This window comes from Bombus flavifrons, chromosome 14, assembly GCF_040668555.2.
Source record: "Bombus flavifrons isolate JBK064 chromosome 14, iyBomFlav1_principal, whole genome shotgun sequence".
Lineage (NCBI taxonomy): Eukaryota > Metazoa > Arthropoda > Insecta > Hymenoptera > Apidae > Bombus > Bombus flavifrons.
The window spans coordinates 3922546-3939398 of record NC_138455.1 but is presented as its reverse complement, the minus strand read 5'-3'; the positions used below and the strand labels follow the sequence as shown (position 1 = coordinate 3939398).

Sequence of the window (16853 nt, the reverse complement as noted above, 5' to 3'; positions counted from 1 at the left end):
ATTCTTACTATATACACGAAAAATTATAGATGGTGCAGAAAGTTATGGATAAAGAAAACAAAGTACATCCATAAATTATGAAATATACTTACGTACGTTGATTTGCTTAAAAGAAAAATAAAGAAATAAGTATCTTGCGACGCAATCCAACGAATGATCGAATTGAATTTGTCTAATAATATTAAACTCTTTTTTACCCCATCAATGAGGATACTTTTTATTTGTAAAAAATATAATAATATAATGCTGACGCTGCTGGCAGTAGCGATATTTTCAACGATGGTAGTGGTGCTGACAACGACGAGAAACGGTACAATAACAGTAACGATTATACAACAATGATGTTTCATGTAATCGCACAGTATGGTAATTAGTATTTATCTTAAATATAATGATAAAGGCGATAAATTAATGCAACAATAACGCGTATAATATGTATATATGTATGTGTGTATGTGTATATAATGACGAAAGTGTGGTAACATCAACAAATACGATCCACGTTTTTTAAAACGATAAACATCATAATAACAGTATAAAAAGAACGTTACAAAAATCGATTGCAACTTATATTCCGATGAATTTGCTTCGAAATTGGCAATGGAATGGTGTACTTTAATCTAAATAGGATAGAGGAGGAGGAGAATGGGTGAATTTCGATTGTCTCGAAGAATTCGGTGCTCTTTGTGTGTCATCGTTATCGTTCAAGTCGACTATGATCATATATGCGTAAAACTGAACAATTGATTCACAGCAGTTCAGTAGCGTAATCAACTTGATCGATTTATATTCAATTTAACCGAAAAGACAAGCAGAGCTCGATAAATATAATACGCGTCGTTTCCCGTTTGTCTTGTTACATGTTCCATGATGTTCATAAACAGCATTGGTAATTGTACAGAATAGAGTACAACTCATTAATTTCAATGATCTTGAGATATGTGTATTGTCGAAGACAATATTTTGAATAATATCTCACCACAACATTTAATCGCTCTATATTTAGCGATAAATTATAATAGTGAAATTATTCAAAATGTTAACCTAACCATATGTTAACCATATTTCAAAATCATTACAGTCCGTGAGATGTAGCATATTCTATATATATAATTACCACATCATTTCCGACAACGTACGTACATGTGAGCACGTACTCGCTTGCTACAGATGTAACGCGTATGCTACTTCACACCCTTGACACAGTGAAGTATCGTTAACCTTGTATCGGTATTCCGCTAATATTCTAAGTTGTTACGATATTAAATGTGATCTAATTAGAGAATTCGAACTATATACAAAAGAACGTAAGTTCTCGTCGATTAATATAATAGCAATTTTATCGATGTTTGGTTTAAGAGTTATTCACTCGAGGTGCGCTCATATGCTAAAAACTTTCTAACTTCGATATATACAATTTTTTATTTGGCATATCCTCGAGGAATAACACGCGTGCGCATCATTTTAAATAGACTTATAACGCACACGTGCAAACATTCGCAGGCACTCTTATTAATATGTATAACGCGAATACATTGTGCAAAAATTACAAGAATATAATCGTAAACTGAACACGAATTAAATCGTCGATGAAGCTGCTTTGTCGAACCTACTTACATATACATGGGTATATTACGTATGCGTAATATGTGTGACCGCAAAAAAAGATCACGTTTCCAATACTTATTTCCTTCCTTTGGTACTTTATGATGATACTACATGTGGGGAAAAAACGCATTTTGGGATTGAAATTATTTTTTCATTCTCTTCCCTCCCTATCTCGCCTTCTCCCTATACACATGTGGATACGCGCACGCGCTACTAAGCAGGTGCAGAGTAAATCATATAAATTGTAAGGAACGAATATCTGTTAAAACGATACAATAATAACCATTCAAAATGCTGTTCATTAACTAACAAATTGTTTTCGATTTGAATGATTTAAAAGATATTCGCTTGCAACAATTATGCGTGCACTGTGGATGAATGGAAATGGAACACTAGCAGAAATTTGCTTCATCTACTGTATTTTATATACAGTATATATACAGTATTTTATATACAGTATATATACTGTATTTACTATATACTGTATTTACGAATATACTATATTTTATATATTTTTGCACTTTATATGAATTCTGCGTACTTTCTACCGTTTAAATTTTCCATAAACCCATAAAAATTTAGAGTCTACCTACAGTCGTATTCAAATTCACTCTGTAGATTTGCAGAAAGAGGCGCGCGCGCGCATACACGCACGTTATACATATAGGTATAGATGTGTGTATACCTAAAATGTTTACCTATCTTATTTACCTATTTAATCAGTCATCCGCCTAATTTGCCATTATTCCTTGCTTCTTGTTCATTGGCATGAATAAAACGAGTGGAGCGATATAATTTCTGTTACAGATTTACGCTCGACGACACGAGTACGAACATTGTTCACTGATAGTGTACTCGCATCGAGATATTGTACAGAAAACAATTAACCCAACATGGAAGAAGAAACGAAAAGAAGAAATTGCGGGTCTGCACTCGTACGTTTACGTTCGCGTTTGTAATTACATTTACGTAATTGTTCGTGTTCGTGTCCGTGACGGTGTCAATAAGGTACATGAATGTCCCTAGAAGTAGCTCGTTGCCGACAAATTTTGCAAACAGTGACCAAGCAAATGAGACCGAGAAGAATGGCAAGAGCAGCGCCTAGACCAGCTCCAGCCCATCCAGCAGAGCCAACGACGCTGGCCAAGCCACCGACACCGTTTCCAGATCCGGCCATGCTACCACGTTCCCCGACAACATCAGTGCCACAAGTTTCGATGGATTCGTCGTTCGGTTCCTCGATTATTCCCAGCAAACCGGTACCGTTGTGCGTTGTTTTGAAGATCGACCGAGGTTCTGGCATAGGGCAATTAACAACACCGTTACAAACAAGTCGCGCGGGGATACAACCAGCGTCGCCCGGACATTGAAATCCACAATACTCCTCGAGCTTCTGCGTATTCAAAGCGCCCGAAGCATCGCGTGGCAAGTGATACAACTCCGTCCAAGCGATTTTAAACGCGGCTCTTGCCGGTGCCATCGAACCAGTGAATTGAACGATCACCGTCGGCCACTCGAATTCTTCTTGCTGTTGATCCGTTGGCAGTGAGGATTGCGACGGCGGCGGCGGCGATACCGGTTGCTGTAAGTGCGTTTGAGTTTGAATAGAATCTACGTTGAAATGTCCAGATTCGTGATCCCCGGACGTACGAATATTTGGGACGATCTGCGCTGCCGATATGATCGGCATTTCTCGTACGTAACTGACATTTTCACCGCATATGCCGAAATGCGGTTCGGCAGATCCGGGCAAGAATATCTCGAGTTTTCCATCCTCGCAGGATCTCGAGGCAAATTTGATCTTGTCGAAATGTAACCAAACGTCTCTGTCTCGATTCACTCGTAGTTCCCAGATACATTTGATCTGTCGAGGCGGCGCAACGTATCCGAGTGCTTCGTAATGAGGGAATTCAATTTCGCCGTCGGTCGTAGCTGGTAAAATCGCTGGGCCACATAATGGACTATGAGCGAACTCGTACCTTGCCTCGAACAACGGTGAGGATTGTTTAAAATAGTTCGCTGCAGCGTGTGCACCATCTACTAGAAGCTTTAACTCAAGTTTTTCCCCTCGTGAGATCACGCGAAGCACCGGTTGCCCGTCGCTGTTTGGTCCATTGGTTATCGTCGATCGACAAATACAATGACCCCTACCGATACTGCTATTTTGTAATTGACGCGATGCGTGCTGCTGATGTTGCTGTTGCTGATATTGTTGATGCTGCTGCTGTTGCGAATACTGGTCATTGTTAACATCTGTGATAGGCGGTTCTCTAACGATCAATCGATCGACTCGACTATCCCAACAGTTACCGCATTGCGCATACGGATGCACCTTGAAAGAGACCGATTCCACGATAAGAATCACTCGTGCGTATAATCGTTTGTCCGTGACGAAGGTATACGTGCAGGAAAGATCCGCCGGTGGATCACCTGGTCGCTTGTAAACCAGGGTATTTAATGGCGATCGAAATTTGCCAGATCGTTCTTTCCAGGAGGCGAACGTTTCGTCGCATTCGGTTCCAGGTACAGGCACGCCGAACCTCGTCGCATTGAAGAAATCATAATGCGCCCAATAATACAACGAACTGCCGGAGTAGCTTCCTGTTTTGCTCTCGAATTTAACGAACAGAGCGTTCGAGCTCGAAACGAAATCGTGCTTCTCCATTGGCTTGCTAAACGTGTCGCAGAAAGTTTTGATAATTTTCGCATCGTCCGGCCAATCGGCATCGTATAGTGTTAAACTTTCACCGCAGTCACCATCGTACGGTTGTATCGGTGACTCGATCCGGTTAACTCGAAAACTAGGGAAATAGAGTCTCGCGATCTCGCCAGCTCGACCTTTCAAAAGATAGGTACAGCTGGTATACGGTGGATACCAGTGCGCGACGGAGAGAAATATTCCTTCGTTACCGCTATGCAAAGATTCGCTATTTAACAACCAATCGCAGCTACCGTTTCGAACGCCAGCGGTCTCTACGTGACCCGGCCAATTACCAACGTTAAAATGAAAACCGGTATTTAACAGAGGTCCCGCTGGTGACGAGACAAATTCCACATAGAGATCCTCGCTGGTACCGATTATGCTATACGGGAATTTTCCCATACCACAAAACGTACCGATCGCCGGGCTATTTTCATCTTTGCCATCGTAAACTCGTATGTAGTCGTACGGACAATGCTCCGAGCCAGAGCTTATCGGTCTCATAGGGCAAGTCATTATATTCTCGCATCTTTGCCCGTCGATATTGAACTCCTCGTTCTCAATGTAGAGCTTTATAAAAGGCAGCCGTGTATTCAGTCGGTACTTACAATGTAACGCGCGCGGATAAATGCCTGGATAAGCAGGGCTCTGTACGTAACACGTTTGTAGCCTGCAATCCTTGAAAACTCGTTCGCAATAGCTACCGGGCACAATTTCGCCTCTTCGATTTGGGTAGAGTTCAGGATGTTGGCCGTATCTCAAGTATACCTCGAACTGTTGTTCCGCGCGGGAGTCGAAGCTGAAGTACGTTTGATCCGTAAAGTTATCCGCGTGGAATATCACACGGACGAAACTTGTCTCGGAAATAAATGTTTGCGGTTGCTCCGACTCACCGCAATAAACCCCAGGATCTTTCCGATTGCTCACTTCTGTTTTCGTGTTTCCATCTACGATCTGCGAATTCCACCATTTACGTTAGTTAAATCGTATTTACCCTTCTCTTCTGTTGGCTCATTTGGCCTATAACATTTGATCGTAAAATTTCATTCGACTCGTCAACGCGGCTTTGTTACTATGATACAAGAAAATTGATTCCAATAATTTGTAACTCGTGATTGCACAATTTCACTAACGATATTAGTTAAATCGTACGAAAGAGCCGAAAGCATAGTATAATAAAATAAACATACCTGTAAATAACCGCCAGAGCAGGTGGTGGCATTTTCTAATACGCCAACTTTAAACTTCTTGAAACGAACTCGCAGGATCCAATCTCGTGGAGTTCCACGAAACGATCGAAAACGATACCAGCAAGATAGTGGTTTTCCCCAATTTGCGGAAGTCACAGCCGGACTCGATACATCCTCGTATAAATCCACTGTCTTGTTGCAATGATCTCGATCCGCTAAGAGGTGAAGCGGTAGTGGAACGACAAAGACAGGAAAGGAGAAGGAAAGGAAAAGAAGAAGACGAAGAAAAAAATAAAGAAAAACGGTTAGACATATCTATTTTCATTCTTCTTTAAATCTTAATATTCAACGTCTTAAAATTTGGCCTTGTATTTACATAGAATAATCAAACTGATCATATGATATGAGACGCTATTAAATTTATATAATTGCAGTTCCTATAATTTTTCGTTCATATCATAAGAGTTCACATCCATATAAATGGATTCGATCAACAGGAATTGAACGTTGAATTGGACATTAACTAAAATTTCGTCCATATAGATGGAATTTTACTTTATATATATCTTTGGATCTTCAAATTTCCGATAAATGCATACACAAACGTCTGCAGTCTACAAGTAACAAAAGAACGTATTACCTCTGCGGATAGCAGCTGGACTGGGGGTGGCAAAAACGAACAGGAAAAGAGCGAAGAATCCCCAGCCCCAAGTGCCCGACACCACCGGTATAAGCATTCCAAGTTAGGCACGCCGTTCCACGATCTCCTTATACTGTCAATCTAATTTCAGGTTTTCGCTTCCTAGCATCGCTTGTCCTCTTTTATTTGACAATATCTACAAATTCAAATGTATATACATGAGCACATCCTACAGCGTATTCCGTGGCGAGTATACCTTTTTATCTTCTTTCACAAGAAAGATCTAAGATTTGTTTGTAATCTATATTTTAACGTCTCTATCCAATACTATAGACTAAGTAATTAAATTAATTATTTATACATTATAAAAGAATCAATTATTTTACAAAGACCACAGGTATAAAAAGTGTTAAAATTAATAAGATTAAGATACCATCGAAATTTTATTTGACAATATAAATTTTGTTCTACGTTTGTGAATTTTCGCGAATCGATCTATAGCACGGTCTTCGCTTAATTCTACATCACAATGTATATCTAACAACGTAAGCCCAATGAATCAATCTATCCACTACTATAGTTGACTCAAACCACGTATCGAGTCTACTTTTTAAAGTAGAAAACGATCTCTCTATACTTGTAGCACTTAAAGGTAGTGTAATTAGAATTCTCAGAAGAACATGTAAAGTAGGATACATACGACAGTCACAGAGTTCGAACGATTTAATTGCTCTATATGAAGAATCCAGTCTTTCTCTGTCCTATTTTACATTCCACAACTCCAACTCAGAGATAATGATCTTCTCTAGCGTATCGATAAGTTTCTTTAAAAAAGTGGAATATTTTTCAACAACTTTCCAAACTGCTTCTTTTAACAAGGTATTATCTTTCAAAGTTGTTGAATTGGGAAATAGAATTGATAAATAATAGAAATCTATACTTTCTTCGGAAAATCGATATTTCGAATCTTTAGTTACACTTTCTCTTATTGAGATGTAAATAAATTGAGTATAATACGCAACAGAATCGTTGAAAGGATAGTTTTATCACAATTCTTCTACGATACCACAAGCTTTCTCGTAAATACTGGAAAACGTTTCCACACACATGTCACGTTTTGTTTTTAAAAGTTTAAAAGTATCCCCAAGTATATTCTGTGTTGATTTAACCCCTTAACCTACAATTACGGGTATAGCCCGTAGTACGATGATCGGGCCAAACGTAAATATTACGGGCATAGCCCGTAGTAAATTATCGAACCAAACGTAAATCGGCCCAAAATTCTCGAACATAAATCGTAGGTTAAGGGGTTAATATCAATGCGAAGCTATCGAGAAAAACATCTTCATTGGACCGTAGAACTTGACAAATCGAGAAGGCAAACAATTGTGACTAAAAATTCACTACCACAAAGTGTTCCACCTCAGTGTTCTAACTTCCGCAGCTTTCTGAATATCTTTACGTGACAATATATAATCCAGCGATTCAACAATTTTTGAAAGTAGCCCTCCAAATTGAAAAATTCCGTCATGTCGTTCAATCCATCGAGTTTCACAAAGTCCGGAAAGTTGATGTTCCATTACATTCTTAAGCGTGTAAATGCGTTTAGACGAAGCGGCAAAACATGTTAAGGTTTCCTTTATCGTACCTACTGCATTTCTAATCGTATTGACAACGATTTGGATATTGATAAATTAAGAATGTGACTGTAAATGTTTTTGTTCTTAAATTAAATCATACGCTGTAGTTCCTACGTAATTTCCGATATCAAGAGCAACAGCATTATTACTCTTTTCATCTGGATTAAACGATGAACAATGTTTAAATCTTTTGGCCTAATTCGTCGCAAACATTAACATTTAAGTTTGTCTGCATATCGGACGTATTTGCTGTTGGTGATTGTGAAATCATCTTCGACATTGGGCAAAAGAAAACTTAAATAGTATTCTTTTCGTTTCTTGCTAATATTTAAACTATTTTTAATTTTCTTATCGAACTTTTCTTTTCAATACTTGTAGAATAATTTTTGTATACAATAATATTAAGTGAGAAAGGAGAGATCTCTTGAATTTTAGCAAAAAATACCGTTGTTTCTTTAGTCCATAGATCAATGGTTTATATTCAATAATAAAAAGGAAAAAGTTATACTTTTTTTGCATCTTAATTCATTCTCATAGGAGGAAATCTATATTTAAAATTAATTCTTTTAATTTTTCTGCTAATTAATCTTTTTAGCGAAATGACAATATAAATTAAGGAGAAAGATCCATCTCTCAATAAATTATTCCTAGCACTTTTTCTTGAAAACAATTCTCATATCAATTTTCATCAACATCAATATAATTGCGAAATTATACAAAGCCATTTATTTAGAAACATATGTACGTTCAAAACTATAAAAGAAAAATATAAAAGATTTTCGCGTGAAAATTTTCTGTTCAAGTTATTTGTCACGTATTTCTATATGTATATACACATTTTTATAAATTCTATAAAATAAAAGATAAATGATTTCGAAAATAACAATTACATGTATAATAAAAATATAAATATAATTATGCTCTGTCGCTAGCTTTTTTAGAATACAAATTTTACAATGCTCATTAATACGAATAGTAAATTATAAGTAGAGAAATATCTGAGTTGCCATTACGTTCTGGAACTGTAATTTATAAGGATAACAGATTAACTGCTAGCTTTTTTAGAATACAAATTTTACAATGCTCATTAATACGAATAGTAAATTATAAGTAGAGAAATATCTGAGTTGCCATTACGTTCTGGAACTGTAATTTATAAGGATAACAGATGAATAAAATAAAAAATATACATACTATTCTTTCTTGTATCTATTCGCTACGCGGCTAAACGTACGGTATCTCAGACTGCTTCGGCTAACAACTGCGAATCTGATCGACTGATCGACATACATTTGTTTCATCAGGGGACAGGAGACCGGTCCTGACGCGACCCCAATGTACACTTGTCATTTCCTCGTACGATTCGTAGTAAAGTTTCTTCTGTGAGATATTTAGAAACATTTTCAAGTGATATTCTGCAAACGTTCTAAAAACGTCCATGCACTAACAAGCACGCTCGCTAAGCATACAAATCGTAAACAATAATATATGTATATATACATTCACAACACATTAAGTATATACCTAACACTTTTCAGAATGTGATACAATATTTTTATATTTTAATACTCTTAGGGAGAATAGGCGGTCGCTCCTATCGTCCCCCTCTGAATCTACCACTAAATGTATTACGATATCTTTTAAGATATATACTGCAAGTGAAAACAACATAACGCGATCTAAATGAAACTGAAAAAAGCTTATCGGTAAAAATACAGTTAAGAAAAATGCGAAACAAATTCTTACTTGGTACCTTTGTTTCTTCATCTTAACACCTACATCGCGAATATAATCTGCAGGCTATGGTCAAAGATTCTTAACAAAAATTCATTTACTCGTTATATGGATTAAGCAAGCCCGGAAATTGCTCGTTCCGTCGTTTGCTCGTTCACTCCAAAACGGGGCTATAATTGATTCAATCCGTGTTAACTCTCCTCTTGTTGACAGTTCAGGACCGAGCAAATTACGTATATTCTCCGACTCCCCCTTTTCTGTACGCACAACTACGTAACTTTCACTCTCAGCTTCATTTTCCTCCTATTTGTTTCTTCCGTTTCGTCCAAGTCGCCGCGCTGATTTCAAAGCTTTTCCGAAATAACGAAACTGCTACACATCGATATAATACAGGCATAAATCACTGTCAAAAGAACAGAAAAAGAGCACGACAAAGTCATAAATAATAAGATAGTAGACAAGATTTAAATGTATAAATTATACGAAAAAAACTCGCGCAAATATGAGACAAAAATATGGTGATAATATAATGAAAATAACTTCCGTTTTAATAACTTTAACTTGCCGTATGAATTACCACTCACTGTATATTTCAGTCTCGATATCGCATCGCCTGTTTAACGCCCGCAACATAATACGAACACGTGGCTCTTGAAGTCATACTACACTTTTTCTTACATGAATGAACAAAAAAAGAAAGGAATTACTTACTTAGCTGAGGTATCTTCAAAACGAGGTCGACGTTATATTTGTCACAATAAAGAGTACTTTTACTACCTGTAGAACGCGAGAATGTGGCACATGTTTAGAATAATAAGACGTAATCGAAGATTTTCGTGTGTTCATAAATAAATCGGTCTTTTATAACTTACTTTAAAAATATAACGAAATTTTGTTGTCTCATATACAATTTCAAAATACAGACTTATATACAGCTAGATATAGAATTTTCGTTGATGAAGTTGCGAAAACGCCACCAACGAGTATCAACGCAATTTTGACAATATTTATCAGTTATACGGAAATAGTCGATACCGATATCATAAAATAATCATATATATATATGATTATATTATATGATTATATATATATATATTGTTCAAGATGAATCACTTTTCAAAAGTTCCTCTCACACAATCATACTGATAAACCGAATACGCGGCAAATACTGCGCGAGCGCAGACAAGGTTTTCACGAGGTAATGGATACCAGGACACTGCATTATCGAAAGATCATTAGCAGAAGCTGATCTTTTCCCTCTAGATATCTCTCTCTCCTTCTCTCTCTTATTCTTCAACCACCGATTATTATATTCTTTCGCATTTTCCCTTTATATTCCTGCTGTTGTTCTGTCTTTATTAGCACATGTTCGATTAAACTCGTAGCTTGATCAATTATTGCCATGTTACACACGTATGAACGCGATCGTGAGTATATCAAAAGGAAACAACAAAAGAACAATTGTCCAAAATAAATTCCCACGAATATGTATACTTGTTACGATTATATAGGAACACAGAGGGAGAACGACAGGGCAGAACTTGCAGTTGGAATGAGGGTCAAACATATAGCGACAAAAGTGACATGAAAAGTAAAAATCAACGCAAGATATGAGAAAACAAGTGAAAGGTAAGAAAAAAAAAGAACAGAAAGAAGATTAAGTAGATGCAGAAACAGCAGGAACAGAAGCTTCCGAGAAAATCAAAATATGAACGACTATTAAACGAAAGGGTAAATCGAATCGCTACTGTACCAATTAAGATATCGAGGTTCCATCAATAGTTGACTCAAAAATTTGGAACGTTGACTGGATGAGGCTTGTTGGCTTCTTGGTTGACTAGCTGACTGGCTGACTAGCTGACTAGCTGTCTGGATAGATGGCTAGATGGCTGGATACCTAGCTGGCTGGCTGGCTGGCTGGCTGGCTGGCTGGCTGGCTGGCTCGCTCGCTGGCTGGCTGGCTGGCTTAACGTCCGATGAGAGATTCGGGTCGAACGTCGCGCAAACTCTCTACACCCTCTTTCTTCTTCGCTTTCCCTCTTGCCCTCTCTCACTTCCCTTTTCTTCCTTCTCGTTTCCTTTCTCTATTTCCCTTTCTCCTATAATCCCTTTTTCCATATATACTTGCTTTTTACAAGTACCCTTTACTTCCCATCATATCTCTCGCAAAGATGTACCTTAACTCATTATAGCGAGCCTGTCTTATTTCTCTTATTACGTTCACTTCTTCCACATTGTATAATAAAGGTGGAAATAAGAGTGTATGAAAATATTTATTTTAATCCTCGTGAAATGGACGTTATTATTCATACCATGCTCCAAGTTTTTCTTCTTTCTTTTACTTATGGTTAGTAGAATTCATTTTTGACTCTCTGTTTTTCAAACTTTATCCGACAACAGCATTCGTAAATAATAAATGATTAAATGAATTTTAGAAAGCAAGAGAGTCGAGAGACCGAGTAAGAAGATGTCAGCAATTAAGGACAATATCTGTGGATAATTGTTACGGGTTACAAAAAATACCTAGAAAAGAAGAAAGAAAGAGAAACAAATATGCATATCCGAAGTCGAAATCGTAAAACAAAAAATGCGGAATTTTTTATACAGAATAAACGTTTTCGATTATTAGTATAACTTTGATGATCCGAATTTAAGGGTAGGAAAGTTATTTTTTGATAGAAAACAGAAACATCTTGTTTCCCTTAAGTTTGATGAAAAGATAAAAAGAGAAATAGAAAACTAATCGATTCAGAGGATCGATTCGTTGGATAGATTATAATTGATATTTCAAGTTATTCAAATAACCGATGCATCGTTCTACCTCGCTTCTGCTCTTCTCGTGAAACGATACCGATATCTCGTTGATATATTACTTGCTCGATGAAAAACAGAATAACATTTATTTAGTTTGATTTTGCAATACAATAATTATCGACAGTGAAAAACTGAATACAACTCTTTCGTTTTGCTATGTCAATCCAAATGTGCAACCGAAATGCGTTCCTGTCAAGTTTGAAAATCGAAAAAAAAATTGAAAAGTCCTGATAGAATTACTCCAGTTTGAGCTAATCGTTACATAATTTTGAATTTTACACTTGATCGTCATTTTAAATTATCATTTCATCTTATTGTTCATCTATCTCGTACCACGAGAGCAAGCAGACATTTCTCGATTTTGTTCAACACAGAGAGAAACAGTTCGAAGCAATGAATGTTCGTTTAAGAGTTTATTTACAAGTGGCAACAAAAATACTATCACCTCTTCCTGTATGATTATAGTATGTTAATATCTTCGTTAGATAAACAGGCACGTCAGAAAGAAATTTCGATCGACGTATTCAGCATAAGATTATTGCTTGTTCTTTTTCTTTTCTCTTCGTTCTTTCATTTCTTTCTTTTTAAATAGAAACTTTGTAAAATCATACGCAGAACTACAATCTAAAGTTTGTCTCTACGATTCGCGAGCATTTTCACTGAACGCGAATTGCGTCATAATCAATTTCATTGATCGATTCATACAACGTGAACAATCAATCGACGAGATCGAAGAATCGGAAAGAACCAGTGAATATTCCTCTTTTTTAGCCAATAGTAACCGAATATTAAACAAAAACAACGTGTACCAGATCAACGTGGTTCATGAGGGGAAAACTTTATAATTCAAACTCATATGAGCTTATTTACGATTGAAAATATGTATAATTTTCAACAAATTTCTCAAACAAGTTCATTTACCAGTATTGGCATCGTCCTAGAACAGGTGACCTTTTCTTTTGCAAAGCACTAAGGCGAACAACGTGAGCTGTTTTAACATAATATTTCCTTCTATTGAGATTCAACATCTTTCGAATATACTACGATATAACTTCACCCAAGATGTTTCTTATATATAATACTCTTCCACGAGTGTTACAAATATTTATTCCCTCTTATAAATACATCAAAGCTCCCGTCGCCTCCTTGTACCTGTATGTCATCAAAGAAAAACATAAAAAATTTACTCAACGAAACACGTGTATGTGCATACTGATGATCATGACGACTGAATAACCCTGGTACTACGTCAGCAGTTGATTCAAGTTCAAAAGTTGGAGAAAAGAAAAGATACAACATCAAAACTAGTTTTCAGAATGTGAGACGAGGGAATAACTTTGTCTGCTCTCGCTTTTCTTACGAATATTCCACTTGTTGCGTAAAACAGTAAACTGTATCGAGTATTTATCATACACAGAAAATAAAGTAACCACTATGTGGTCAAATGAGAAACAGTACAGAACTGAGTGTGTACATGTACGTATTTGTCGGCGCGCGCGCATCAAAGATGAAAATGTATGGAGAGATTTAAACGTGGTATGGATATGGGCATCGATTCGAAATTCTGAACATTAAGCGTGCACGTGTTTACGGACGCACACACGAACAAGTGTGAGGTACACGCGCGTGCAGATATATTTGACAATGAGCGAGTAGCGCGATGTAACAAAAAATGTCCTACGTAACGATAGTCTAGGACAACGATGGTTCAGTGGTCGTCCATATCATGAACACGTTGACGTTTCGTCGATGGAGGTTGGTGTTCAGGTGGTTCAGGACTTTCGACAATGGCGAGCGGGGCTGGTGATCCGGGAGAACTATCCGATTCCTCGTGTGAACGCTTCGCAACTCCGACGCCTGCGTCGGGACCAATAAAGCTTCCACTGAATGTGATGGTACAAAATGACAATCAATTTCAATGAATCGATAGAAGAATACAGCAAGGAAAATATTGAGTACGGACGTACCTATAATTATACGTGGTCTGTACAATAACAGGAGCTGGACTATATTGACCAGCTGGGGAAAGAGAATGCTCTTCTGTAGTATTTCCAGATACGACGTACTTATCTAAAAAAATATCGTATATATTTAAGATGATAGATACTTTTATGATTGATGACGACGGTAAGATATAAACATAAAGCCGTGGACATACAGAAAGTGGAAAGCGGTAAGCAGCAACATCAACATTTGGAGTATTGATGTTGCCTATACCATCACTTATTTTACCGCTTTCTGTATGTCCACGGCCTAAGAAACAACCGGTAAGGGAGCGAATACAACTTGTAGTATCTGAAAAGAGTTTTTTCTCTAAAATAAGAAACATAAAAAGAGCCATAATAAAAACACTATTACCTTCTCTGGTTGTATCACCACTAACACCGTTCGTGACAACAGTAATCTGTTGCATTAGGCGACCTTTGTGAGACGATTGACTCGAGGATGCATAAGGATGACCAGGTGATCCTGGTGCGGACTGACTAGTCAACTGACCAGCCGGAGAAGATACAGTGCTATCTGGATACGATTCTGGTCCTGGCGAAACTTCTCTGCTAAGACATTCTGGTGTCATCAAACCGCTAATTCCAACGTGAGACGGAGAAGCAGGCGCACTTCTATATGATTTGAAATGTTATAAGCATTAGATTAGGATTTTTAATAATTGGTATATATGGAACTGGAAAATAAAGATACTTATAAAATTTATCTACCTGGATGAAAGTCCAAAAGGAGCTCGAAAACATGGAACTCCACGTTGCCTTCTTTGTCTAAATGCTTGTTCTATAAGTTTTGCTTCCGATTGAGGATCTATTCGCCAAAAAGATCCTTTACCTGGTTCTTCTTGGCTCCTTGGTACTTTGATAAAATAACGATTCAACGAAAGATTATGCCTTATTGAATTTTGCCATCCCTTATCTGCAGTTCTATAATATGGGTAATTCTTGGTAATGTAAGAATAAATGCCAGATAATGTAAGCTGTTTATCTGCAGCAGATGCTATTGCCTGAACGATTAATTGCGCGTATGAGTATGGAGGTTTAGAATCATCTTTTGGAGGACTACAATTCGCTGTTGTACCGGGACTTATTTGTCTATTAGAACTTTGTCCACCCTCGTGTCTCTCCATATTAGAATTTTGTGAGTCATTTGCAACAGCAGCTGCATACACAGCCACCATCTGTAGATCTGCTGATATGTTTCTCCTTCCTTGTCCTGCACGTGGACTTGCAGGACATGAATTAGCAGCACTGATTGTTCCAGTAGGAGAAGGGAATGGGCTACTATAGCCTGCATCCGGAATATTAATACGTAAAGGTGGTAATGGTGCTCTATGTTTTGGAGGAGAGCGTACACATACATTACTTTCTTCTTGTTCATCTACTAACGATTGAAATACAAGTCTTATATTTGTACTTGGAAATCTCAATGTACATCTGAAACAGAAGAAACATGCGATTGATCAAAGAGAATAAAGGAAGAAACAAATGAAGTATCTGAGAGAAAGTGCAAAGAACAAGTAAAGCTCTTAAATAAATTCTCTGCTTAAAATTGTTTGCATGGAATATCACAAGACAATTTTTTATTGTTATCACGTATGAAACTATGAGATATAATTTGAAAAAGACAACATCGCCAAATGATGAGGCTATCATAAGTCATGACTGAAAAGAGACTGTATAAAAACCGTATAACAAGTTTGCCAGTGGCATGCGAGAAACGTGCAAGAAAGGTTAAGTCGGCTCGATAAAGCTCCGAAAGATATCTTACGTCTTTGGTAATCGGAACTCAGCCGCACTCTTTCGTTGGAAAATTCCATCAACAAAAACACCATTTTTACCATTGCAAACCATAAAAAAATACGGGTGATCATAGTAGATTTCAAGGTGTCGTCGTGAGATAAAGCTGGAGTGGCCCATGTTGACGTCGACCTCACCCTTGCTGCTGTTACGTCCGATAGTGATACTATGCTGTCTAACCATGTATTCAAACTCGCGACCCTCTAACCGTGCAATCGGTGCACCTTTTGCTTCCGGGTTCCACTGCATCTTCGTCGGGCTGGCCGGTGCCGACTTCAGTGCCAGAAGGGCCCACGCGTCGCTCTCCTGAGTACGGGAGTACGTAGTAGACATAGCACCGAGTAAGCGAACCCTCCTTTGGGATAGAATGAGAGAGGGAGAAAAAGGAGAAGTAGACAGATATAGATAGATAGTCAGATAGATAGATAAATAAACGAATAGATAATTAATCAGATAACTAGATACATAGATGCGGATAGAGAGCGATAAGTTACCGCCAGAGGAGGAAACAATCCTAAAATTACCTTGTATATGCACACCTTGCAAACTATAGGACCGAGGATTAGGAAAATAAACGGATTGATTAGAAGATTACACCAATTAATATCGACGATAACGCGAGGAACCACGTGAAATAGCATATGAAATTCAATTTATTGAAATAATCAGTTGCCGTACAAATTCGACAAGCAGCCAATCGAACAATCAATCGATTAATCGACTGAT

At 37.5% G+C, this 16853-nt stretch overlaps 2 protein-coding genes and 1 long non-coding RNA gene across 3 annotated transcripts; 1 reads left to right on the top strand and 2 right to left on the bottom strand.

The window, feature by feature from the left end:
- Positions 1-190: 190 nt before the first annotated feature.
- LOC138187245 (uncharacterized) lies at positions 191-6280 on the bottom strand. The gene is made up of 3 exons (XM_069127816.1): positions 6140-6280; positions 5500-5714; positions 191-5263 (listed from the first exon to the last, which is right to left on the bottom strand). The coding sequence occupies exons 1-3, from the start codon at positions 6234-6236 to the stop codon at positions 2609-2611; spliced, it is 2967 nt and encodes a 988-aa protein (XP_068983917.1). The 5' UTR covers positions 6237-6280; the 3' UTR covers positions 191-2608.
- LOC138187249 (uncharacterized) lies at positions 3053-6183 on the top strand. Its single transcript, XR_011175136.1, has 3 exons — positions 3053-3192; positions 5575-5803; positions 6043-6183. It is a non-coding gene; the product is annotated as an uncharacterized LOC138187249 (long non-coding RNA).
- A 6114-nt stretch (positions 6281-12394) lies between the features above and the next one.
- Positions 12395-16816, bottom strand: FoxK (forkhead box K). The gene is made up of 6 exons (XM_069127817.1): positions 16652-16816; positions 16099-16482; positions 15042-15764; positions 14686-14945; positions 14295-14397; positions 12395-14210 (listed from the first exon to the last, which is right to left on the bottom strand). Exons 2-6 carry the CDS (start codon positions 16458-16460, stop codon positions 14036-14038), a joined length of 1623 nt encoding a protein of 540 aa, XP_068983918.1. The 5' UTR covers positions 16461-16482; positions 16652-16816; the 3' UTR covers positions 12395-14035.
- Positions 16817-16853: the final 37 nt, after the last annotated feature.

What these genes read in the sequence shown, in the direction of transcription:
- FoxK (XM_069127817.1), bottom strand. Translation starts at nt 16,460, where the DNA reads ATGTCTACTACGTACTCCCGTACTCAGGAGAGCGACGCGTGGGCCCTT. An exon ending in TGGTGATACAACCAGAGAAG is followed by an intron (nt 14,398 to 14,685) that starts GTAATAGTGTTT and finishes ATATTTTTTTAG; the next exon opens with ATAAGTACGTCGTATCTGGA. An exon ending in CAGACCACGTATAATTATAG is followed by an intron (nt 14,211 to 14,294) that starts GTACGTCCGTAC and finishes CATCACATTCAG; the next exon opens with TGGAAGCTTTATTGGTCCCG.
- LOC138187245 (XM_069127816.1), bottom strand. Translation starts at nt 6,236, where the DNA reads ATGCTTATACCGGTGGTGTCGGGCACTTGGGGCTGGGGATTCTTCGCT. An exon ending in TCCAGCTGCTATCCGCAGAG is followed by an intron (nt 5,715 to 6,139) that starts GTAATACGTTCT and finishes TTCACCTCTTAG; the next exon opens with CGGATCGAGATCATTGCAAC. An exon ending in GCTCTGGCGGTTATTTACAG is followed by an intron (nt 5,264 to 5,499) that starts GTATGTTTATTT and finishes TGGAATTCGCAG; the next exon opens with ATCGTAGATGGAAACACGAA.